Source organism: Phocoena sinus, chromosome 1, assembly GCF_008692025.1.
Source record: "Phocoena sinus isolate mPhoSin1 chromosome 1, mPhoSin1.pri, whole genome shotgun sequence".
Classification (NCBI taxonomy): domain Eukaryota; kingdom Metazoa; phylum Chordata; class Mammalia; order Artiodactyla; family Phocoenidae; genus Phocoena; species Phocoena sinus.
In genome coordinates, this window is record NC_045763.1 from 184,215,874 (window position 1) to 184,242,323 (window position 26,450).

At 43.6% G+C, this 26,450-nt stretch overlaps 1 protein-coding gene and 1 pseudogene across 3 annotated transcripts in view; one reads left to right on the forward strand and one right to left on the reverse strand.

Annotated features, from left to right (window-relative positions):
- The window catches only part of CAMSAP2 (calmodulin regulated spectrin associated protein family member 2), a 98,945-nt gene that overhangs the window by 17,388 nt on the left and 55,107 nt on the right, over positions 1 to 26,450 (forward strand). For all 3 annotated transcript variants that reach the window (XM_032631011.1, XM_032631026.1, XM_032631017.1), the window contains exon 2: positions 1,965 to 2,224. In XM_032631011.1, coding sequence (XP_032486902.1) covers positions 1,965 to 2,224 — 260 coding nt within the window. The remainder of the gene's footprint in view (positions 1 to 1,964; positions 2,225 to 26,450) is intronic.
- LOC116753347 lies at positions 22,807 to 24,380 on the reverse strand (annotated as a pseudogene).

Sequence of the window (26,450 nt, forward strand, 5' to 3'; positions counted from 1 at the left end):
GCCTCTCCCGTTGCGGAGCACAGGCTCCGGACGCGCAGGCCCAGCGGCCATGGCTCACGGGCCCAGCCGCTCCACGGCACGTGGGATCTTCCCGGACCGGGGCACGAACCCGTGTCCCCTGCATCGGCAGGCAGACTCTCAACCACTGCGCCACCGGGGAAGCCCGGTACATCTACTCTTGACCTCTTTCCAGAGTCCTGTATTCCCAGCTGCTTTTTGGATATTTCCACTTGGGTATTTTTGCTATTGTTTCAGACTCAGCACATGTAAAACTAAGTTTATGATCTTGCTTCTGGAGTTGATGCTTCCTCTGATTCTCTTTTCTCTTTTATTTATTTTTTCCATTTTAAATTTATTTATTTATTTTTGGCTGCATTGGGTCTTCGTTGCTGCGCGCGGGCTTTCTCTAGTTGCCGCGAGCGGGGGCTACTCTTCCTTGCGGTGCGCGGGCTTCTCACTGCGGTGGCTCTTGTTGTGGAGCACGGGCTCTGGGTGTGCGGGCTTCAGTAGTTGTGGCACAGAGGCTCAGTAGTTGTGGCTCGCGGGCTCTAGAGCGCAGGCTCAGTAGTTGTGGAGCACGGGCTTATTTGCAGTGCGGCATGTGGGATCTTCGCAGACCAGGGCTCGAACCCGTGTCCCCTGCATTGGCAGGCAGATTCTTAACCACTGCGTCACCAGGGAAGCCTCTTGATCATTTATTGCTCACTGTTGTCTCCAGTTTCTGAACTGCTGAACTTTACCTGTCTGTCTAGATTATTTGTAGACTACCGGCTCCTTGAGGGTAAGGATTATTTCCAAATCCTTGAATTCCCCAGAACCATACTCATATAGAAAGTGAACGTGCAATCATTATGATACTGTTATTTGATGAAAATATTTTTCTAAGTGATAGGACCTGTCAAGAACTTGAAGGTAAAATTGCTACGTTGTATATTAATACTCGCGAGTACACCTTTTGGAAGGCTGGCGTGGCTGAGCGCTGTGGCGTCGTCGGGCTCACGCTGAAGCTGCCTGTTGAGGAGGCTCCTCGAAGCCGTGATGGGTGGCGGGTGGCCCCGAGCCCTCATTCTCCGGAGGAGGCAGGCGGGGGCCTGGCTGGTGTCGGGCCAGAGCTGCCAGGTTCTGTGACTGTGGCTCTACGCCAGCTTCCTGCTCAGATGCCCGCCTTTCCTCGCGGGGGACGACGCCCGTCCTTGCCTGGCGTTCTTCCCGGGCGATGGCCTGGCCACCAGAGAGAAGCTCAGAGACCATCCCATCGCCCAGCTGCCCTGTCTGTCTCCCTCGAAGGGAGCAGCTGGGTGCCCAGGAAGGCTTTTGGGGGTTGGGGTGGGGTCGGTGGGAAGGCGAAGGAAACAGGGCTTGCTGGCGTTCAGGACTTGTAAGGGTGGTTCTCCGAGAACCGCAGCTGTAGCTGCCGCTCAGCAGCCTACGCGGGCCAACAGGAGGGAGAGGCCAGAGGCGGCGGGAGGCGGAGGGACAGCGCGCAGTGGGCGCGTCCTGCTTGGCAGCCGGTGAGCCGGGCAGCTTTGGGCAAAGGATTTTTTACTCCCAGGCGTCGAGGCCTAGCGGTGCCCGGAAGCAGCTGTTATCGTGAGCGCTTGAATGTGAGCGGATCCGCTGGAATGGGCTTTTCGGAGCCTTGTAGCTCGCTCGCTCTCTGTGTTCCAGCGTGCACGTGGGAATACTTTCCGCAGACTGCCCGGACTCAGAAGACGTCTCTTCCTTGATGGCTTGGTAGAGTCGCTTTTTAGAATATTCTCGGAACCGTATCTTCCGTAAAGGAAAATTCTCTCTCTTTCTCGTTCCAGATTACCTGCCAAGGTCGAATAAATCATCTTTTCAGCTAAAGGGTTATTGTTATTTTTAGAAGGAATCTTAACTTTTAAGACACGAATGATTGTTAGATAAGCTGTGTTTCTTTTATAAAAACCTTGTAAGAAATTGTTTCCCCTTAATCTTTGTAGAAAATGTGCCAGAGGAGCTTCGAGAGCCATTTTACACAGACCAGTATGACCAGGAGCACATCAAGCCGCCTGTTGTTAATTTGCTTCTCTCGGCTGAACTGTACTGTCGCGCTGGGAGCCTCATTCTCAAGAGCGACGCTGCCAAACCCCTTTTGGGCCATGATGCTGTCATCCAGGCTTTAGCACAGAAAGGTCTTTATGTCACGGACCAAGAAAAATTGGTAACAGAACGAGATCTCCACAAGAAACCCATACAGATGGTGAGTCTTTATACACCCAAGATTATTTTGTTTCAAGTGTGTACGTTTGTGAATTGTATTATAATACAGAGGGACATAGGTTTTACCATTGCATTGTCATCTCTGCCTAGAGTTTAAAAAATACCTTTTTTCTTACAAGCCTCATTTTCAGATTAAGATTTTTTAAAATTGAAGTATAGTTGATTTACAGTGTTGTGTTTCAGGTGTATAGCAAAGTGAACAAATTAAGGAAGATTTTAATAAACTATTGTGGAATGTTTGGTGCTATTATAATGCCTGGGAGAAACAATTACATAATTCCCAAGTAAAGTAAAGTGATTTCTTTTTTGATTTAAAAACTTTTTTCCATCATAGAGACTAGAAGAGATGTAAAGTGCATCCTTTTATTCTCATTAGGAAAGAGATGGGATTTGTAAGTGTTCATTTACATGCTTGAATGACCTCTTGGTAAATGTCTGTATATCAGATACTTCAGTTTACTTAACAACTTGAATGCGTTCTTGTGGAAAACACACAATGAAGGGCTCTGCGCTGGCTTGGGACTAGCAGGCAGGCCTCTCTCATGATAGTCTGTGGAGACACACAGACGCTCAGGTGCATCGCCTGCCGCTTCAATCTGCGGTACCGCTGTAGCTCAGGTTTACAAAACGCTGGGCATCGTCGAGAATGGCATTAGAACAGCAGATTCGCACGTTTAATTAAATCATGCTCTTGCATGAGACATTCCTTACTTCGGAGGAAGGAGAGAGATATACAAGAAGAAGATATGAAGTTTTGAAATTGAAGAATTTCAAAGAATGAACGAAAATTAGTTTACCGAATATAGTGCTGAAAGAGACGATTGACCCGCTTTTGCTTTCTGCCTATTTTCCTTCTTAAAAAAAACAGTTACTTTCAAGAAATGGAGAATAATGTCTCAAGAAAAACGTAATGAATTTAGTAATAGATTTATAATAGAATTATTAAGGAAAAGTAAGAGTGTTTATTATCAGATGTGAGATTTTCACCTCTCACTGACGGCTTCAGGTCCACCTTGCGGGTTCCCCCATCGTTGTGCACCTGTCTCTGCTCAGGTGTCCCCACAGGCGCTCACCGCCACCTCTCTGCGGTCACTGCGCTAGTGGGATGCTTCTGCTCTGATTATTTTTGCTTCCATCGTTCAGGCCAAATGGATGGTTATAAAGCACGTCCGCAACGTTGAGTCTGTGTCTGTGTTTGCTCAGTACCCGTTCTTTCAGGTACCAAAGATACACGTCACATGACCTGGTCCTTCTAGCATTAGAGGAGGTTATCTATTTTAGATCCTCTTTAGTAAGAGTGAAACAAACCTACCACATTTTCTTCATTCTTTTTCCTAGTGCAGCTTGTGTGTGTGAAGATACAGGTTTGGTAGACGACTAATCGCATTCCTGTCAGGTTTCTTTCACTCTGTATCGATCCTGCTATTAAATCTGACTCCGGTAGATGAGATTTAAGGAACGTGATGTAAACGATACGGCCTCTGGTCCTCTGGGTCTGGCTTCTGTCTGTGGGCATCAGGCACTCATGCTTGACTACATCACCTGCACCCTTGCGGTGTCACACCTAATGATCTGTGTTTTAATCGCGTACTTGCAGTTTTTCTTACAGTTTGATTTCAGGTTTTCCAGTTGCTGTGAAATTTTGACCGATGATGCCGTACTCTAACTATTTTTCTAAGACCCCTGTGAGAAAATTTCTCAGAGTACTAGTAAAAGCTTTGTTTCCTGAGAAACTGTTTGGTCTGGTTTTAGAGGAGTAAGAATCAGTTTCCTGCCTTGTCCTGCTTTTTGAGAAGTATAATGAAAACTGGTATGTTTAACTGTCCTGAATATATTGACCCCCACCACACTTCCCACCTCTAAATTATCTTGGTATGTTTGAGATCTTTTATTTCTGTATGCTGCCTCCCAGCCTTTTGGGGGGAAGAAATGTGTGGTGGTAGCAGAAATATTCTAAGGCAAGTTTGACTAACCAGATTTTATTAACTCGGGGTGGGTGGGGATTGAAAGCAATGCCTTTTTTAAAAAATGACAACACCCGTTGCAGAGCACATGCTTTCTATCACAGTGCTTTTAAAGAGAGATTTTGAGAGTATAGCCTTTAAAATGTTTTCTTCTGTATTTATATCCATGGGCAAGTGTTTTCAGGCATTACGTTTCAAAGCCAGGTAATAGTTATGATGTATTAAAGTTTATTCATAACTATTAACTGAATTATCTGTCAGATCGCTGGAAGGGGTTGTAGAGTCGTGGTCTGCCTGATGGCTGTCACACATATGTGAGTAAAGGACAGATTGTGAACCAGGCACAGTTGCAGGGCCGGACGCACAGGCTCTGAGAGCTGACGCTAATGCGTGAGTCAGCGTTAAACGTATGGCGAGTTGTGTGCATTAAAACCACAGGGGAGCGCCTTCCACCAGAAGTGTGTTCTGACCCAGATCAGGTTAGCTGTCAGATTATTTGTCAGCACAAACACTGGTATGTAGGATGGCTTGAAAGTTGAGGGACTTGTACAGCAAATGGAGCCAGATGTTAAGAATGATAGCTTTTGAACTTTCCTGCACAGCAAAATGAAGTTGCGCGTGGACTGTGTTCGATATCATCGGGTTGGGCTGGGGGACTTGATCCATGTCATAAAATCTTAAATTCATAGAACTTCAGAGCCATAAAGAGCATTAGAGATCAGAAACCAGTGTGTAGTAGAAGACTTCCCAAACAGGAGGAGCCTGGGGAACACGCGTCCGTGGGAACTCTGAACACAGACCCCCTGGCCCCCAAGGCAGAGCTGCTAGCATAGAGCCTTTAGAAGAGGGGTCAGTACGTGTATTTTCAAACAAGTGTTCAAGGTGATTTGTATGATAAGAATGGGATCTGGGAAATTTGATCTAATCCAGAGTCATTTCAAATATGTAAAACTTAGAATTTAGAGAGGTTAAGTGATTTGCCTAGGGTAGCACTGTTATTTAGTAGCAAAAGTAGAATTAGAATCTGAACGAGCTAAAACTGTGACTTTCTAATTTAGACTGCTGTCATTTGAAGGGAATTTGAGCACTTTAATATTTGGACTCATGCTATCTAAACCGTAGACTGCTTATGAATCAAACTCTTGGTTGTAAATCAGCTTTCCAGCCATGTTTGTATATGTAGGAAATAAGAGTTGATATTTACATTTATAAAACTCCATAAAGTAAATGCATATAGTATGTGTGATATGAAACAAGGAGATTGATTTTCATATTTGATTTATAAAATAACATTTATTATTTAATCAGATCTTGTTTTGGAACAGGTCCATCCTCATATAACAAAAAAGTTTATTTTGAAGTGCTTTCTTTCAATGAGTAGCAAAAAGATTTAATACTCTGCTTAACTAATGGAAATTAAAGTGGGCTGATAAATCATTTGATAAGTAAGGCATAAAATGTTCTCTCAGTGACTGTCAGGATTGTTATAAGAGATGTTTTTGGTTATTGAGAAAACATAAGCTAAAAAAGTTAGTACGTATCCCTGCTACTGTCCATTACACAGCTTTGTAGTAGTGACCGGCCAGTGAAGCTGTGTTTAGAACACAGAAAGATGATGGAAATATTCGTCTACCCTCAAGAAGGACATTCCTGTAGGTAAAGACGTGTTTACTTTATTTTATTACGTTTTTGTGGTCTGTGCATTCAGCTGACCACTGACACTCCACTTGAATGATGTGGAACTTAGACTCCAGTGAGGAAGAAGATCGGAAAAAATGCTAATTAGCATGAAACAAGTGCTCTAAGTATGAGTTTAAGCAATAGGCGTTGGGAACGTACAGATGGGCGTGATGATTTCTGCCGGGGAGGATGAGGAAAGGCTTCAGAGGATGGATGATTAATGGGCTTTCGGTGGTTGGGAAAAGGGGTGGGTGACAGAGGTGACTGCCCTGAAGGAATTCTTGACCCAAGTTGGAACTGAAAGCATATATGTCACTACTTACAGTGTTGCCTGTGTGGAGGCATAAATGTGAGATGAGGCTGAAAGATAGGGTGGGCTTCCTGGATGGTGAGGAGGCTCTGAGCCGAAGTTGAGGGTCTGTAGCTCTTTCTGTGGTTACAGGCTCATGGAGTCAGTTTTCATGCTGTTTTTCTGGGGTTTTTGTCGGTGGTGGTGGTGGTAGTGGTGGTTTTGTTGACTTTTTTTTTTCCAGCCTGCGCCGAGCAAGCGAAACATGGCAAAACACCGTGAAGCCCTTTGCATGCTGATTTGCTTCTATCCATCTGTATACGTGTTCACGTACCATCCCACCTGGAAGCCCCTTTGGTTTAGCTTACTCTGTGCCCGGCAGTGTGCCTCCACGTTTCATCCCCCGTCTCACGTAATTGAAATCTTACAACAGCCCTTAGAGGAGAGCGTATGGTCCCCGCTGTACGGATGAGGAAGCTGAGGCTTTGAGAACGCGGCCCCGGCCTCGGAGCCAGCGCAGGGAGGGGCGGAGGCGGGATCCAGGCCAGCTCCGCTGCGGCTGGCTGTAGTTTCGTCTTCGCCCGGGTACGGGAAGTCCTGGGAGGCGGGCCGACGGGAGCGGGTGGGAGGAGACAGGGGCTGTAGGCGGGAGGGAGCAGGGCCGTGTGCCTCTGGAAGCCTGCGCAGCCCTCTTGCCCTGGCTTCTGCTCCTGTAGCCTTGTGTGAAGGGCTGCGGACGGAGGGCGGGTGAAGCAGAGTTGTGATCAGGTCTTCCTGGGGGGTGGTTTAAGACCGTGCCTGGTGATCCCCCGGTTACCACCGATTCTGCTGGGCACACGGAAAGCGCGGAACGGACGAGCCGAGCTGGGGGAGCGTCGTGCGGTCCTCCTCCCTCCTGTTTTCCTTCCCTGCCTCCCTGCCAACTGCCGGCACACTGGTCCGGTCAGCAGCTGCTGTTGGGATTTCCTTGGTACCTCTGTCGCTGGAACTCGGGGTCCTGTACCCATGGAGAAGCTTTAAAAAATCTTTTCCCCGTGTAAGAAGGTTAAAAATTGCACTTTAGAGGAAAAGGATTATATACATGGAACGTGATAGTAGTGGTTGAGAAGGTACTTATTTCTAGTCACCCTTGTATAATAGTGCCTTACAAACTTAGGAGCAGAGCTTGTCTGTGAAAAATTATTTTAAATTCTCATAGCCGTTGTTGAGCAGGGTTTTTTCTTCATGCCTAGTGCCGGGTCTTTCTGTTTCCCACGGATCATGTACCTAGTTTGGGCTCCATCAGTATTTCTGGGTAGCATATACGCCTCAGTTACAAAGTCACAGTATCTCTTGATATCTTACAGCCGTGTTTATTGTGTTTGAGTTTATTTGTAACAGTTATTTAGAACTCCAAATTACTTTCTCGTAGAAATAACTTGACGACTGGTGCTTACTTTACCAGATGATCTCACAGTAACCTTTATATTTATAATAAAACTGCAGTCAGTCAGGCCGTGTATTAATTTATTCAGTTCAGTCGTGTACTCTGTATTACCTGCTGTGATGAAACAGAGTCCCTGTCCTTCAATGGCTCACTTTCTACTGGAGATTATAGAAACATAAGCACGCTGTAGTACATACGTTTCAGGAGTTCAGAGGCACCGAACTCAGTCCTAATCTTAGTCTGAGTCTTGACGGCTCTGAAGGGGTTGCCAGGTGGGCACAGAAGCGCCTGTTGTAGGTGGTGCGTGAGTGCCAAGGGTGTGAGAGCCGTGTGCACCGTCACAGCTTTAGCCCAGGGTACGTGTCGGGGCCGATGAGAACCGAGGCCAGACCGTTGGATGGGGCCAGGGCACGGATGAGCTTCTGTGTCCCCCAAGTGTCACTTCATCCTGGAAGTAATGGGGCTTTAAACCGGGGAGGAGGGCATCAGACTTGTGTTATAGTCACTGTGCCGTGGGAGAGACACCGCTGGAGGCCGTGGAATTTCAGGAGAAGCGTTTTTGAGGTGGAATTGAGATTTTTTTTTTTTTTTAATCTGTCCCTACCCCCCACCCTTCCCCCCTGGTAACCGTAAGTTCCTTCCCTAAGTCTGTGAGCCTGTTTCTGTTTTGTAAATAAGGTCATTTGTATCATTTTGTTTTAGATTCCACATGTAAGTGATATCATATGATATTTGTCTTTCTCTGTCTGACTGACTTCACTTAGTGTGATAATCTTCAGGTCCATCCCTGTTGCTGCAAATGGCATTATTTTACTCTTTTTTATGGCTGAGTAATATTCCATTGTATATCTGTACCACATCTTCTTTATCCATTTCTCTGTTGATAGACACTTAGGTTGCTTCCATGTCTCGGCTATTGTAAACAGTGCTGCAGTGAACACTGGGGTGCATGTATCCTTTTGAACCAAGTTTTCCTCCAGATATATGCCCAGTAGTGGGATTGCTGGGTCATATGGTACTTCTATTTTTAGTTTTTTAAGGAACCTCCATACTGTTCTCCCTAGTAACTGTATCAATTTACATTCCCACCAACAGTGTAGGAGGGTTCCCTTTTCTCCACATCCTCTCCAGCATTTATTGTTCGTAGATTTTTTTGATGATGGCCATTCTGACCTGTGTGAGGTGATACCTCACTGTAGTTTAAATATGCGTTTCTCTAATGATTAGTGATGTTAAGCATCTTTTCATGTGCCTCTTGGCCATCTGTATGTCATCTTTGGAGAAATGTCTCTTGAGGTCATCTGCCCATTTTTTGATTGGGTGTTTGTTTTTTTTGGCATTGAGCTGCATGAGTTGTTTGAAAATTTTGGAGACTAATCCCTTGTCGGTTGCATCCTTTGCAAATATTTTCTCCCATTCTGTGGGTTGTCTTTTTGCTTTGTTTATGGTTTCCTTTGCTGTGCTAAAGCTTTTGAGTTTAATTGGGTCCCATTTGTTTATTTTTACTTCCATTACTCTGGGAGATGGATCGAAAAATATATTGCTGCGATTTATGTCAGAGAGTGTTTGGCCTATGTTTTCCTCTAAGAGTTTTATGGTATCAGGTCTTACGTTTAGGTACGTAATCTATTTTGAGTTTATTTTTGTGTGTGGTGTTAAAGAGTGTTCTAATTTCATTTTTTGACATGTAGCTGTTCAGTTTTCCCAGCACTGTTTATTGAAGAGACTCTCTTTCCTCCATTTAATAGTCTTGCCTCGTTTGTTGTAGATTAATTGACCGTAAGTGTATGGGTTTATCTCTGGGCTTTCTATCCTGTTCCATTGATCTATATGTTGGTTTTTGTGCCAGTACCACACTGTTTTGATGACTGTAGCTTTGTAATATAGTCCGAAGTCAAGTCCTCAGTTGGGAAATGAAGAAGAGAACCTAGGATAAGGACTGGCCAAAAGATTTTAGCCCTTATATCAACTCCAAGTAATTAATTGTTGGCTAACTGCTAGAAGCTGGGAAAACCAGCTCTCTGGTTTCGCTTTGTTCTGGGAGCCTCAGGCTCCTCTGTTGCTTCTGGTGGTTTTGAATGCTGATACTTTTACCTAATAGGTTAAAAAAACAAAATAAGTAAAGGGACAGCCTTTTAGTTTAAAAATCTTGAGCTGATGGTCTTACGTCTTATTTTTGGTCAGAAAGATAAAGGTTACTCTAAGTCTCGTCTTAAGCTTCTCTTTTCTTCTTAGCACCTGTTGAAAAACATAGGGATGTATGTAAGTGAAAGTGGGTCTTTGTTGTACTAAGGAATGGAGTAAGATTGATATGCATTTTGTTAGAAACGTCTGGTTTTTCAGTTTGTTATGTTACATTTATGTTTTTACCAAGAAGGTGGATGGGAATTCACTTCTTTAATGTACTTACTGAGCTCCCACTGTGCACTCCAGGCTAGGCGTTGGTGATGAAGTCTATGGTCTCTGCCCTAAAGATGCTCCTGGAGACCTGAGGTGAGGAGTCACATGGATTGAAGGATCTGTAGTGTGAAAATGGGATAGGACCGAAGGTGGAGAGTTGTGGGTATAAAGTCAGGTATGAGGACAGTTGAACGTACTTTACAGATGTTAATTATCCACATGCAATATGTGATACGGGTATTAGTATCGCTGTTCTATAGATGAGGAAACTGATACTCCAAAAGGTGAGTTGACTTGCCCAAGGCCAGACAGGTGAGAAATGCCGATGCTCAGGCTTAGCTTGTATCTGCCGACTCCCAGGCCCACGCTCATCCCGTTTATACGATGGCCTTCCAAAAACCCTAAAACACACACAAAAAACCCGCTACTATTTCTGTAGTGTTTAACAGCTTATAAAGAATTTACACTTTTTTTTTTTTTGGTAACAACTAGGAAAAGTAAATAGGGCAGTTATTACCATCTCTTTTTATAACAAGTAAGGAAACTTTATGGATGGATGTTGTGAGTAACTACTTGTTCAGTTCTGACTGGAACAAGTGTGCAAAGAGGCAGTGAACAGATGGCGGCGATTGTGTAGCCAGTTGGTGACAGAGCAGTGACAGGCTCAGGCCTCCCTGACCCCTGACCCGGTGCTTGTTCTGCACATACACTGTGCCACCACCCTTGCTCCTGTCCTTGTGGATTTTATTCTGCATGGATTCTGCGGAGACCAGCAGAGAGTGTCAGCGTGAAGCAGGATGTGACACAGTGAGAGGGTGTGCAGCAGACACACGGAATGGTGAGAGGAGCGGGTTAGGAACCCCAAGAGCAGGGGAGGTCGGCGGGAAGGGGAGTTGTTCTGGTCGCCCAAGCGAGGGGCTGTCTTAGTCTCTTCAGGCTGCCATAACAGAATCCCACAGACTCCGTGGTTAATGAACAAGCGAAATTTATCCCCCCCAGTTCTGGAGGCTGGGAAGGCCAAGGTCAAGGAGTCAGCATGGTCGGGTTTTGGTGAAGGCCTTTTCTGGGTTGTAGGCTGCCAGTTTCCCGCTGTGACCTCACGTGGGGGGACAGGCAGGGAGCTCTCCGGAGCCTCTCTTACAAGGGCACGAATCCTGTTCACAAGGACCCCACCTCAGGACCTGACCACCTCCCAGAGGCCCCACCTCCTCGTACCATCAGCTGGGGCTTTAGGGTTCAGCATAGGAGTTTTGGGGGAACACAGACATTCAGATCACAGCAGGTACTCTTCTTACATAGGGACGTCTCATTTAGTGACAGCTGACGTATGAAGATACAGACTTTTAAAAATAGAGTGATTCACTTTGCAAAATAATTTTTAAATTTTAAAAATGCTTTACACCAGGATTTATTTTCACAACGTTGCTTTGGAAAAATACGACTTTTAATCACCCAAGTTTCTAAGAATATGTGAAATGAAAAATATCGTCCATATCATAATGCTCAGTGTAACGTTCATTTTTTTTTTGGGCCTCTCACTGTTGTGGCCTCTCCCGTTGCGGAGCACAGGCTCCAGACGTGCAGGCTTAGTGGCCACAGCTCATGGGCCCAGCCGCTCCGCGGCATGTGGGATCTTCCCGGACCGGGGCACGAACCTGTGTCCCCTGCATCAGCAGGCGGACTCTCAACCACTGCGCCACCAGGGAAGCCCACGTTCATTATTTTAAAAGACTTGCTCTTACGTATAGTGCACAGTCTCCTTTATCTGTTGAAAACATATTTTATATTTCTCATTTTTCCCCAGCTTTATTGATAAAACTTGCATCTATTTAAGGTATATCATTTAATGTTTTAATATACACATACACTATGTATACTGACCATATCGAACCAAATATTATGCCTAGTGCTTAAAAATGAAATATTAATTTCTGGCCATAAAAATCAGATGTTTTAGACAAATTGGGATGGTGGAGAGTTTGTTTCCCCAGAGACCATGTCTGCGCTCCCTCCCTGCTGTCGGTGGTTTATCCAGGAGTTAGGCTGCCTGATGTAGGAGGGCTGATCGCATTGTGCGGGGGAGAAACCCACAGCACTGTGGTGGAAGGCGAGGCCGAGCTTGCGGGTGCCCTGCCGAGGCCCCGGAGCCCTTCGGTTTCTGTCCTTCCTGAGCCCACTGGTCCAGCGCTCCCAGAGTCTGTGCGCTGCTTCAGTGTCCCCACCAGTAAGTCCCAGTTGTTGTTTAAATTAGCGTAATTAATTCAACAGACTCTGTTGCCTGCCATTAAAAGAAACATAGCTAAACATTAAATAAAGAAGCCACTCATTTCCCTTTATTTCCAGGTGAGGACAGACTTAACTGTAAAAGTAAAAGTTTTAGAGCAAAGGGACCATCACAGCCATCTGGCCTGGAGTTTTGAAATTCTCTTGACTGAGACTCACAGTTAGAAATGCATTCTGCCTCAGGACCCACGCCTGGTCTGGCTAGAGAAACGCATGTGACAGTTATCCTTGTAACTTGAGTTTTTTCCTGTTCTATTTGGAAAGAATGTGGACTGCAATCGACTGAACCTGCTTCACGCGTGACCGTGAGTGGGGCATAAACCCACGTTTAAAATCGCTTGTTTAGTTAAGTTTTTTTTTTTTTTACAGAGAAAAAAATGGTGAAATGACAGTGTTGGTACTGAAAACTAAATAACCATACTCATGTTTTTCTTAAAAATAGATTCTAATATACAAGTTACCAACGTGTATCTGTTTTAATGCAAAGAACTGTGGGAATAGAGTTTGTATGTGGACTTGCCTCCTTAAGATTGATGTTACCTAGGGACTTCCCTGGCAGTCCAGGGGTTAGGACTCAGCGTTTTCACTACCATGGGCCCAGATTCAGTCCCTGGTCTGGGAACTAAGATCCCACAAGCCACACAGTGAGGCAAAAAATATCTATATCTATATCTGTATCTATCTATCTTATCTAATTTCTATGGTATGCTGCTGCCAGATTAATTTTCCTGAAATGGCACTTTGATACCTGTCTTATTTTCCAGTTAAAAAATTTTAATCATTTTATTTGACTTGAAATGCAGTATACGTTACGGATTCAGATGCGTGTTCTTTTGAAAAAATTTGACTTTCAGAGCTAGTGTCTAAAGTGTGGTGTAACAAATTACTTCAAACTTTGTCTGTAAAATAGATAATTCACTTGTAAATAATGAAAGTTTTATTCTTTCTGTTTGTAATCTCATCTCCATAACATATTCAAAGTAGCAAAAGCTAAGATACTTAGGAAGTTGTCTGATATTACAGACCTGCCAGCAGTACTTTTTGATGATTATTGAAGGTGAAGTAAATGTATATGAACTAGGACTTTTCGTCTTTTAAAAAGGGAAGAAAGGTAACTATTCATTGTAGGTTACTAAACTTACGTAGGTAGTACTGTAGAGGATGGTTTTTCTTTATTTATATGATACATACAGCATTAGTATACATAATTGGAGCACCGAGATGGAGCTGTTTTAGCAGGTTTGGTGTAGAAATGCGGATTTTTCTAATCTGCACGCTTACAGTCCAGTGCTGTCTAGCGGTACACGGTCCCAGCAGTGGTTCGCAGCCACCGACACCCCAGTCTGTGTCGAACAGATCGATCCCCCATCCCCATCCCCATCCCCATGATACCGACCCATTTTTGTAGCTTGCTAGATTGTAGTAGTTTAGCAGATTGTTTTTTTTTTTTTTTTTTTTTTTTTTTTTGCGGTACGCGGGCCTCTCACTGTTGTGGCCTCTCCCGTTGCGGAGAACAGGCCCTGGACGCCAGGCTCAGCGGCCATGGCTCACGGGCCCAGCTGCTCCGCAGCATGTGGGATCTTCCCGGACCGGGGCACGAACCTGTGTCCCCTGCATCGGCAGGCGGACTTTCAACCACTGCGCCACCAGGGAAGCCCTAGCAGATTGTTTTTAATTAATGTCAGTGATGAGCTTTAAAGGAGGAAAATAGATGATTATTTTAAAACTGTACCAAAAAAAAAAAAAAACAAACTTTGCAGACTGTTCCATTTGAATGCTTGCCTGTGTTTAGACACCTGGATAAATGAGCTTCTGTAATGGGGGAAAGAAAAATCTTTGTAATACTCGGTTTCTTCTGAGCTCACGCTGTTCTGTGGTTGAAAAGAGGGTTTTAATGAGCTGTGTTACAAAGTGAGCTGTGTTACAAAGCTGTCCCTGGGGCCTGTCTTTTCAGGAAGTTCTTACATACTTTCAGGGATCGAAGAATGCTAATTATTGTTCTCCTGAAGCTAAAATATTTAGTTTGTGGTAAACAGTCCAGCTAGTAAACAGATTAAAAAGGTAACTTTAGAGAGTGATGAGGAAGGACTGTGGAGCATATAAAAGCGGGATGATGTGACGGAGCGATCGGGGGAATCGTATGCAGGTCCATCATGGATAGAAGGGTCGGGGCAGCCTCGCGTGCAAGAATGAGCAGAGGTCTCCATGAGGGTTCAGTTAGGCCGAGGCAAGGGGGAGAGCATCGCTGACAGAGGGAGCCTCAAAATAAATCAGCTTCACGTCTGGACGGTAAAGTTCCTACTAAGAGTTCCCTGGACGAAACATGTTCAGGAACTTGAAATTTTAGGGCCACATTTATTCGGCTTGTAATTCGTACAGCATGAACTACTTGATTCATTCAGTAATCCTGGTTGAGAATTACTGTGGGCCTAGGCGATAGGAGACAGAGATGGGAAGGCAGACCAAGCCTCGCTTGCACAGAACTAATATTTGAGTAGCAAAGACGAGCAATGAAAAGCTAAACCGGTTGTAATAATTGCAGATGGTAGTAAGCGCTCTGAAGAAAATAAATAAAAAAGAAAGAGGTGGAGGGAGTGAAGAATGCTGTTTTCATAGGAGGTGGTCGGGGAAGGCTTGTCTAGAGAGTTGACATTTGAACTGAGACCTAAATACCAGAAAGAAGCAGCGTGTGTGACAGCTGGGGAAAGAACAATCCAGGGAAAAGGGACAGCAAGCTAAAGGCCTGGATGTGTGTTTCAGGAGCTGAAAGGCCACGGAGGCTGGTCATGAGCAGGGTGATGAGTGATGTTCAGCATCTTTTCGTGATGCCTGTTGGCCGTCCATGTGTCTTCTGTGGAAAAATGTCTATTCAGGTCCTCTGCCCATTTTTAAAATTTTTTTTTTTTGGTTGCTTTTTTTTGGTCTTTTTCTTTTTTGGCTTTGTTTTTTTTTTTTTTTTTTTTTTTTTTTAGATGTTGGGGATAGGAGTTTATTAATTTATTTATCTTGGCTGTGTTGGGTCTTCGTTTCTGTGCGAGGGCTTTCTCTAGTTGCGGCAAGCGGGGGCCACTCCTCATCGCGGTGCACAGGCCTCTCACTGTCCGGCCTCTCTTGTTGCGGAGCACAGGCTCCAGACGCGCAGGCTCAGTAGTTGTGGCTCACGGGCCCAGTTGATCCGCGGCATGTGGGATCCTCCCAGACCAGGGCTCGAACCCGTGTGCCCTGCATCGGCAGGCAGATTCTCAACCACTGCGCCACCAGGGAAGCCCTTTGTTTTGTTTTTGATTTGAGTTGTATGAGTTCTTTGTATATTTTGGGTATTAGCCCCTTATCATTTGCAAATACCTTCTCCCATTCAGTAGGTGACCTTTTTGTTCTGTTGACAGTGTCCTTCACTGTGCAAAAGCTTTTAAGTTTGATGAGGTCCCATTGATTTATTTTTGCTTTTCTTTCCCTTGCCTGAGAAGGCAGATCCAGAAAAAGGTCACTAAGACCAGTGCCAAAGAGTTTTCTGCCTGTATTTTCTTCTAGGAGTTCAGGTCTTACATTTAGGTCTTTAAATGATTTTGAGGTTTATTTTTGTGTACGATGTGAGAACATGTTCTAATTTTATTCTTTTACATGTAGCTGTCCAGTTTTCCCAGCACCACTCATTGAAGAGACTGTCTTTCCTCCTCTGTATTTCTTGCCTCCTTTGTTGTAGGTTAATTGACCGTAGGTGTGTGGGTTTATTTCTGGACTCGTTATTCTGTTCCACTGATCTATATGTCTGTTTTTGGGCCAGTACCGTACTGTTTTGATGACAGTATAGTATAGTCTGAAGTCAAGGATCGTGGCACCTCCAGTTTTGTTCTTTTTTTTCACAATTGCTTTGGCTGGAGTCCATTTCTTATCAATATTTCCCTTTCCTGGGTATGGACTGAAGGGAAGGATGTGAGGGCTTAGAAGAGAGAGTGTATTTCCTTTTCCTTAAGCCAATTTCATGATTAAAAGGGTTTAGATTTTTGTTATTTAGATAAAGCTACTTCAGAAAAACACTTAAAACTAACTGGAAAAGCAGTGGTGGAAAATCTTGGATAATAATCTGGAAGGAAATAGAATATTGTATTTATCTCCATTTCTTTCTTACAGTGTTTTATTTTTATTGAGATACAATTGACGTAGAACGTTGTATTAGTTTTAGGTGTACAGCATATATGTTTCTATTGCTGGATTGCAGTAGGTTCCGTTTTATCCCTACTCTGAAGCCTTTTGGGTTTCTGTTTGGGAGATGAGGATGGAGAGATACACACAACAAATGGCTTTATCTGCTAAAGCTTTTTTCTTTTTCTTTCTTTCTTTTTTTTTTTTTAACTCTATAAGAAGTCGTTTTTTTAGAAAGAGTGAATCACAGAGTTCAGCTTATTTTTGTATGCTGGAGCCAAAATGAAATTCCTCAGATAAAGTGTAAACAGGGAGAAATCGTTTACTACTTCGCAGTTCTCCATCCAGCCGACAGGGGATGCGCTTTTTGTGCAGAATCAGCTCCACAAAATCAGGGCTGTGTTGATCATGTTGTGTTCCCAGCTCCTGGCCCAAAGATGCTGCCTCAGTGAAGGAAGAAGAGATGTTAGTGAATATTTAAATTAAGAATTAAATCTATTTTGAAAGAGAAGTCATTCAGAATTACAACCGAGAGAGTGGTAGAGATGTGGTTTTTGTTTTCGTTTGCCTACAGATTTGAAAAGCGTGAGCTGTGATTATTCATGACAGGACACGCATGTTTACTGAGCTTCCCCATGAGGTCTTCTGGGGGAGGGAGGCCCTGAGAATCTAATTAAGTGATGAGATTGTTGGCTTTCTACTTTACCGTTTTAATATAGTAAGCGCCTGTCTGCTTTCAGATAGTCAGCTGATGTTGACTTCCCTCTCCACCTCTGCTTTCTGTATCCAGCTGTGCCGTTTAAAACTTCACAATTCAGACCGCCTGGGGGGGTGGGAGGGAGGGAGCCGCCAGAGGGAAGAGATATGGGAACATAGGTATATGTATAACTGATTCACTTTGTTATAAAGCAGAAACTGACACACCATTGTAAAGCAATTATACTCCAATAAAGATGTAAAAAACCAAACAAAACAAAAAAACTTCACAATTCATATTCATATATCAAATCACCAGGATGTACATTTTAAATGTCTTAACAATTTTATGTAGGTAAAGCTGAAATTTTTTAAAAAATCACATTAATTAATTCTGTTTATAACACAGAATTAATTAATGCATTTTTACCAGTTTGTTTTCATGAAGTGAAGTATGCTTGAGCTATAATTAGGTCTATTAATACCAAGGATATAGTTTAGAAACTAAATCCAGTTACAGTAGATTTTAGGTTGTTGCTCAGATTCTTTCATTATAGAGTTACGTGGTATTTCTCTAGAAATAGTTTAATTGTAAAGTAACTTCAGAGTTTTATTGCATTTGGCCAGAGCCATTTTTTGGTAAGAGCAGATTAAATCCAAGGAGTCGTTGACCCCTAGCTTCTGCCTAGTTGCTTAGCCCAAGGTGATAAATGAAGCCAATGAGAGTCTCTGCTTCAGAAATCTGAACAAACCATGGAAGGAATTTGCTTGTTAGCAGATTGAGAAACTAAGCAGAGAGTCCTGAGGAGGGAGAGTTAGGGCTGGGAAGGCATGGCAGACTGTGGAGTTAGGGGCAGGGAGAGCGCCTGGAAAGGGTCATAGCCATCTTTCCACATTGATGAGTATAGACCCATGCCATCATTTTTCAAGACCGTACAATACTCTGTGGTGTGAAAAGACCATAATTTATTTTTTTATTTTTTTTATTTTTTTAAAACTTTATTTATTTATTTATGGCTGTGTTGGGTCTTCGTTTCTGTGCGCGGGCTTTCTCCGGCTGCGGCGAGCAGGGGCCAGTCTTCATCGCGGTGCGCGGGCCTCTCTTGTTGCGGAGCACAGGCTCCAGACGCGCAGGCTCAGTAGTTGTGGCCCATGGGCCCAGTCGCTCTGCGGCATGTGGGATCCTCCCAGACCAGGGCTCGAACCCGTGTCCCCCGCGTCGGCAGGCAGATTCTCAACCACTGCGCCACCAGGGAAGCCCAAAGACCATAATTTATTTGCCCAGTTCCTTGATGGATGTTTAGAACCTCCCCGCACTGAAAGGTTTGTAAGTATAACAATGACGTGATCAGAGTTCCATGTTCAAAACATAGAAATAAGAGACTGTGTCACTAAGACTGAGCAGGCTGAGTGCGTATTGTAGTGACCTTTCCTGAGGTCGGGAAACGGGGAGAGGACGAATTGCAGTGCGGGGAACGGCCACGCTACAGTGAAGAGATGCCCGTTGAGGTGTGTGCTGAAGATAGACATTTGGGGATCACCTGAGTAGTCCTGGATAGCTGAAGCCATGGGATTGAGATGACTGGGGAGGGCGTGTTTCAGAGGAAAGAGAGAAGGTTAGGGATGGAATTGTTAGAAGCAACCAATGTTTAAGTAATGCACAGAAGGCACTGTGGAGAACAGACAAAGGTGTGGGATGAAGAACTGAACATTTCTGGATAGTATCAGGAGTCTTCTTGTTCTGATGACATCTGTTTTTCTTAATGATTTTTATCCTCATTTTGCTCGGTAATTATTCTTTTGGTCTTACGTCCCAGACTGGGAAAATACTTTAACCTGTCTGTTCAATATGTAGAACATCATGGGAGATTAAGAGTGATCTCAGAGATTTTTCTAAAGTAGTTTTGAAAAAAAAACCTTAAAAGTTTCCTTTAAAAAAAATGAGGCATACAGGTTCAGAAATGCTTTGGGTATTTTGACATTTTATTAATTGCAGTATGGTGCACTGGTACCACTTGTTTATATTCAGCTTTTCCTTCCCATCTTTGGCAGAATTGATGCCACACCGCTAGTTTCCATATTAGCTATAAGAACGTTACTGAAGAAAGCCTGAAAATACGAGGAAAACTGATTTTTTTCTATCCTTCTTTTGTTAAACAGCATTGTTATTGATAAACAATAGCATTATTTCTTGAATTTTTTAATGATCTAAATTAGAATTTAGATTTGAATAATGTCAGTACTTAATGGGTCATTAAAAATTAATGTTTTAAAGGAGTTATGTTTGTTACAGTCTACCAAAATTATAGTGGTGGCATTTTATGTGGGCAGTAAGGTATTGTATTACCAGCTCAGAGGGTTAACAAAAAAACTTGATAGTCTTTTGATCTCTTTACACATTTCTTCACCTTAGAATGAACACAGGGGAGATTTGACAGTTTTATCGTAGGTAGGAGCATTTCTTGAGAGTTACGTCACCAGATTAGTTTGGGGGTCTCGTGCTGACAGCGTCTGTTCTAAGTGCACTGGCTCCTATACATATTGAAACTCCTTTCATGTAAGCACTCGTTTTCCTGCCAGTTACCTAGTGAGGTACCTCCCAGATCTACAGCTCTTTACCTCTGGCCAGTATCTATGTGTAGAGGCCGTGATGCCGACCTCGGTGAAGTTAGGTGTCTTAGTTCAGCCGCTGTGGCATGTTTGTCTCGGCACTGCTTGCCAACAGGCCTTCATCTGGAAGGAAATGGTGACCTCTACTTGGTGGGTTGGAGGAAAGGTGTTCCTACTTCTTACTTTGCTGTTTGAGTTTCTGCCGTAGCTGTGTCCAAATCTTGTGACATTTTGCCCACTGTTATTCAACTTTAACTTGTCTTTGTAGTTTCTGAAAACCTGGGTGGTAACCTTCCACGTCACCAGGGAGAGACATCATGACCTTCCTTTTTCTCTTCCCCGTAGACAGTGCTTGGCAGATGAGTCCTGACTGCATGGTGGGCAGATGAGGGAACAGCTATGATTGTGTCAGAACCTCGTGTGGTTCACTTTCTTTTTTTCTCTGGTAAAGCTAGTACTGTCAGGTGCAGTTTTCATACGTACCCAGCTGAAAGAAATCTGCTGACAAACTTCCTTTCGGGTAATTTTTTGAGTGTTAACTGGAGCTTTTACTGATGGTTATTTTTATATGATGAAGCATATTTCGGTGTATTTTATGCAACTTGTTTTCGATTTTGAGATTTGAGGCACAGTTTTTGGCTCAGCATATCCATATGCCTGGAAAACTTTCAAATCTGGAAAGCTATAAAACACAAACATACTTTGAAGTACACCATATGTGGCTGGTTCAGCTGCACTAGGAATGTCACATTGGTTAGCAAGTGAAAGAACATAGCTGTCATTCTACGTCGTTGGCATGAGGTGGCAGCAATTATGTTGAGTGGTGGTGGACGAGCCTGAGCTGCCATATGTAAACGGTCATAAAAATAAAACTTGCCCAGGTCACTATGGTTAGGACGTTTGAAAAGCACGAACGTTCTGTACTTAAATCGTGATGTGTTGGGTATAATCATCTACTTTCGTGGGTTTTCCGTAAAGCGGTGCACGCTTTGCTGTCCCCGTGGTGGCTGTCTTTTCCTGCTTCCACTGTCTTTGGTGGCTCATTGCAGCCCCCCCACTCTTAGTGGGCCAGGCGCACTCCTAATTTCATTCCTTAAAGTATCGATCCATGTAGCATTTGTTTGGGGGAACATAAAAATAAATGATTACGGGGCCTTCCCTGGTGGCGCAGTGGTTGAGAGTCCGCCTGCCGGTGCGGGGGACGCGGGTTCGTGCCCCGGTCCGGGAGGATCCCACGTGCCGCGGAGCGGCTGGGCCCGTGAGCCACGGCCGCTGAGCCTGCGCATCCGGAGCCTGTGCTCCGCAACGGGAGAGGCCACGACGGTGAGAGGCCCGCGTACCGCAAAAAAATAATAATAATTTAAAAAATGATTACGATGAAGTTTGAAGATTATCTTTAGGTAATAAATTATTCTGCAGGCTAATCCCATCGTCATACACTGACTGATACCCGAAATAATAAAACACTACAAATCATTGTGTCACATAACAACTTCTAGAGTACTTTGATGTACTTTGGTCTCATCTGATGCCTTGTGGGATGAGAAATTATGTATTATCCACATTTAACAGATGAAGAAGAAGACCCTCAATGAAGTCTGAGTGACTTCCAGGTCAGAGCTTTCTTTTTAAAAATCAGCTTTGTCGAGGCATAATTTAAATAAAGTGTACCTATTTAAAGTAAATAGTTTTGAGTTTTGACAAATGTATACACTCATGTAAATACTACTCCAGTTAAAACATAAAATGTTTTTATTGGCCCCCAAAATCCCTTCGTGCCTCTTTGCTGTCAGATCCCCATCTGCATCCCGTGCTAGATCTCCATCAGTCTCCTTCCCGTCCCTGTAGGTGAGTTTTGCCTGTTCTAGAATTTCATACAGATGAAAGCATAATGTATGAACTTTTATTTTTTAATTTATTTTTCTTAGAAATGTAGAATTTATTTATATTCACCGTAAAATGGTGTCACATTTTGTACATGGTTACCAGAAGAGAAATGACACTTGGATGACGCTATACTGCTATCGACATGGCTTATGCTGCAGAGTCGGGAAACACTTACTTTCCCCTTTAAAAAAATTTAAAGCTCGGTTTCCAAAAGGTAGTCTTACCACTTCTTTTCCTGTTCAAGAAACTGGGGAAATTCTGCAATAAAGGACGAAGGGGTGGAAGGGGAGGAACAGTGCTTCCTTCACTCCTGCCCCTGCTGAAGACACTCAGTGGGATTCGCAGTTGTCAAAGGTTCCTATTTGAAATGTGTTTGGTTACAAGATAAAACAAATCAGTAGATGGGAGAGGCCTTAAGTATAGATCTTTAGCATACAAACGAGGAAGACTAAAAACTCTATCACCTATTGCTGGCTAACTTACTCGCAAGCTGCCTACATACAGATGTGCACACACAGTAACGTGGACTCCTTTTCTTTGGTAAAGCTCACCAAATAGAAGGTCTCTTCTAACACGCTAGTAAAAAATATTTAATTTCCTTTCAACTTTCAGATCAAGTGGCCACAAATCTGTCCTCTCTCCTAAATACTGTCCTCCATTTTTCTTTTCAACCTTGTGGTAGAACAAAACCGTAACAGTAACTCGAGTGATGTGAAATCCATGTTTAAGTGATAGAAGGAAATGGGAGGAGGGGGCCCGAGAAAGCTAATCGTGAACACAGCTCGGGGTGTTTTCTTGAGAATTACTGTATCAACGAGTTCCAAACACAACTGAGTTCCACAGATGTTTTAGAAGTACTTTTTCCGGTGCAAATATTTCATTCAATTCACAGTGACACAGTCGTTTTACAGAAGGCAGACCATGTTGAAACTCAGTAGACTACTTAACAGCTCGTGAGGCTAATGCTGGAACAACAACAAAAGCCAGCAAGGGCACCGTGGATTCTGCCTCTGGCATAAAGGTCGAGACAGTCATCCAGTAGAAAAGATTAACAATAAAAAAACAAAAACGGTAAAACAAAACAGTGCACACACCCCCCCCCCCCCCCCCCCCCCCCCCGCCAAAAAAGAAAGCTTCACCACATTCCATTTCCGAGGGCTAGTTCTGGAAAGCCTGGGTGGCATTCAGTCTGCTTCCGTGTTGAGATACCCATTGCCCACAGTCATCTTGCTGTGCTTCCTCTGTGGCTCTGCCTTAGAGACGTCCTTCACCTAGGCTCTCTTCAGCCCTCTATCCCAAGGGAGCTCAGTCAGCCCTCCTTGTACAGCAATAGCAGACTTAACCCTATTAGCAAACTGGGCTGCATCTTCTCCTTTCTCTCTGGTCACGGGGGGCGCGTACCGCACAGCACAGACAGTGGCCCAGCTGGTCATCACTCAAAGCAGGTAGCTCACCGTGTTGTATTTACTGCTGTTCCAAAATGCATCACCAAACTAAGGATCATACTTAATTGCAACTGGGTGTATGGTTCCTCCAATTTTAAAGCGTCCCTTTTTAAATACCATGACTGAAGTATTGTTGATGCAAGTTCCTTCAGGAAAGATGAGTATGGGTAGTTTTTTCTTATCAGCAATATGTTCTTTTAGTCTGTTGGTAGCCAGGCGTCAGGCCTTCCTTTCTGAGCGTTCGGACCAGACGTGTGGACAAGCCTTGACCGTAGCTCTGGATAATTCCCATCCACCGTGCATGCACCTGGCCAACCGTAGCATAGCATCCATCCATTGTCAAGATGAAACATCTACAGGGAGGTATGGTTGCAACACAAATGCCTCCCTTCTGGGGTCTGTACTGCGTGTTATGATAGCGAGTAGTACAGGGAGGGCATGAACATAGATGCGGCAGTGGACCAGTTCACTCAGCCGGTTTCTGAGGCTGCTTCCTGACAGCTGTCCAACCAGGGTACTTGCTGTAAAGCAACAGACTGATCCTAGTGAAAGCCAAGGTAATTCTCAGAGGCAGTAGGACACAGTAGCGCACTGTGACACCCAGCACCACACCATGGTGAGACACGGACTGATGTCTGGAAATATACATTGGTCCTTGCGAGGAGATTCCATGACACTAGCTCCTCTGAGGAGAACCGCTGGGTCACTTCATCTTCCACAGTGGCCTCCAGGACCTTCTTGGAGAAATAAAACACGTCAGACAGCTCCAAGTCCCTTCCTCACAGACCGGACAGCCCATTTCCCACGGGTGACTCATCTCTGGATAATACCAACAGAAGCTGAGTTTTTAAGACCTGACTCCTTTGAAGCTCCTCTTCCAATCTGTAATGTGGTCCACTCTCAAGTTTTCACCAGGGTCTTCACGTTGAGCTCGGAGATGCCCAGAGACGCCCCAGAGGCCGAAGCTCCTAGCACCAGAGTCAGGCCGGTGTGAAGGATCTTCCCGGCCAGCCCCACACCATCCATGGGTCGGCGCACCCAGAAGGGGCCCCCGGAGGAGGTCCGAGTGTGCCGGCTGTCCCTGTGCCCGGCTCCCAGGAGTCAGTGCCGCCACCTCCCAGCACTTACCGCTGCAGGGAAGAACGAACTTCTGAATTGGATTCTCTCGCTCATACTTGGTTGATTGAGTCACGCTGTTACGTGTCGTCTGTTCCTTCTTATTGCCGAGTATCATTCCAGTTTATGAAAGCCACGATATTCATTCACCTGTTGGTGTACACTGATGTTTACAGGGTTTGACCTGTTATAACTAAAGTGGCTGTGAACATTTGTGTGCATTTTTGTGAGGACATATATTTTCATTTCTCTTGGGTAAATACCTAGGAGTTGAATTGGTGGGCCATATGTAAGCACGTGTTTAACTTTTAAGTAGCTGTCCAGCAGTTTCCCAAAGTGGCTGTATTTTTTTTTTTTTTTGCGGTACGCGGGCCTCTCACTGTTGTGGCCTCTCCCGTCGCGGAGCACGGGCTCCGGACGCGCAGGCTCACGGGCCCAGCCGCTCCGCGGCGCGTGGGATCTTCCCGGACCGGGGCACGAACCCGCGTCCCCTGCATCGGCAGGCGGACTCTCAACCACTGCGCCACCAGGGAAGTCCAAGTGGTTGTATTTTTAATTTTGCCACCAGCAGTGTATGAGGATTCCAGTTGCTCTACATCCTTGTCAACACTTTTGGTGTTGTTTTTTTAATTTTAGCCATTCTAGTGTGAATCAGTATCTGCGTATGGTTTTAATTTCCGTTTTCTTGATGACTAATGTAGTTTAGTGTTTTTTATATGCTTATTGGTCATTCATATGTTGTCTTTTGTGTGTTAAATCTTTTTCTCATTTTCTCACTGGGCTTTTTATTTTCTTACTGTAAGAATTCTTTTATATTCTGACTACAAGTCCTTTGTCCGTTATATGTATTACAGATATTTTCTTCTAGTCTGTGGTTTACCTTTTCATTTTCTTAATAATGTCTTTCCAGAAATTTAAAATTTTGATGAAGACCAATTTATAATTTTTCTCTTTTATAGTTAGTGCTTTTATGTCCTAAGAAGTCTTTGCCTACGTCACGGTTGTAAAAGAGTTTTTTCTTCGGGTATTTTGTAGTTTTAGCTTTTACATTTAGTTCTGTGACTCATTTTGGATTGTTATTATTTTGTATAATGGGAGGGAAGCGTCACGGTTTATTTATTTAACCAGAATATTTAGTTGTTCCAGAACCATTTGTTGAAGACTGTCCTTTCCCCACTGACTGACTTTGACACATGTGTCTGTTAGGCCAGTACCACTCAGTCTTGATCACAGTAGTTTTACAGTAAGTCTTAAATCTGCCAGTGTCAGTCATTGAGCTTTGTTGTTCTTTGTCAAAATTGTTTCAGTTATCCTAGGTTCTTTGTATTTCCACATAAATTTTAGAGTCACTTGTCAATTTCTACAAAAAAGCTTAGATTTAGCTTAGATATCGATTGGAATTGTGTTGAACCTATACATCATTTTAGGAAGAATTGATATTTTAGCACTATGGACTCTTCCTGTGTGAACATGCTATCTTTTCTCAGTTTACTTAGGTCTTCTTTAATTTATTTCAGCAGTGTTTGTTGTTTTTAGTATATGAGTTCTACACATATTTTGTGAAATTTTACTTTATTTCATATTTTTTATTTTGATTATAAATGGAATTTTAAAAAATTAATTTCCAATTGTTCATTGCTAATATGGAGGCATACAGTTGAATTTTGAACATTGATTTTTGTACGTTGCAACCTTGCATTTGTTCCGGGTAGGTTTTTTGTGGAGTAGTCAGAATTCCCTACATGCATGATCCTGTTGTTCATGAATAAACGGATTTACTTCTTCCTTTCCAGTGCGTTTGCCTTCTTTTTCCTTCTCTCATTGAACTGCCTGAGATTTCCAGACAATGTTAAATAAAAGTGGTGAGACCAGACATCCTTGCCTTATTCCTGGTCTTAAGGAGAGTGTATTTGGTTCTCATTGTTAAGCATGATGTCATCTGTAGGAGTTTTGAATATCCGTAGGATGTTCTTTACCAAGTTTAGGAGGTTCTCTTCTATTCCTGGCTTGCTAAGAATTCTGTGTATGTGTGTGTTTTAAATCATGAATAGGTGGCTGTATTTTGTCAACTGCTTTTTTTGCCTCTGTTGATATGATCATATGGCTTCCTCATTTATTCTGTTAACATGTGAATTACATTGATTGATTCTCAAATATTATACCAGTCTTGAATTCCTGGAGTTAAATTCATTTGGTCATGATGTATTATCTCTTTTATATATTGGTGGATTTCATTTGTTAATATTTTCTCAAGGGTATTTGCAGCC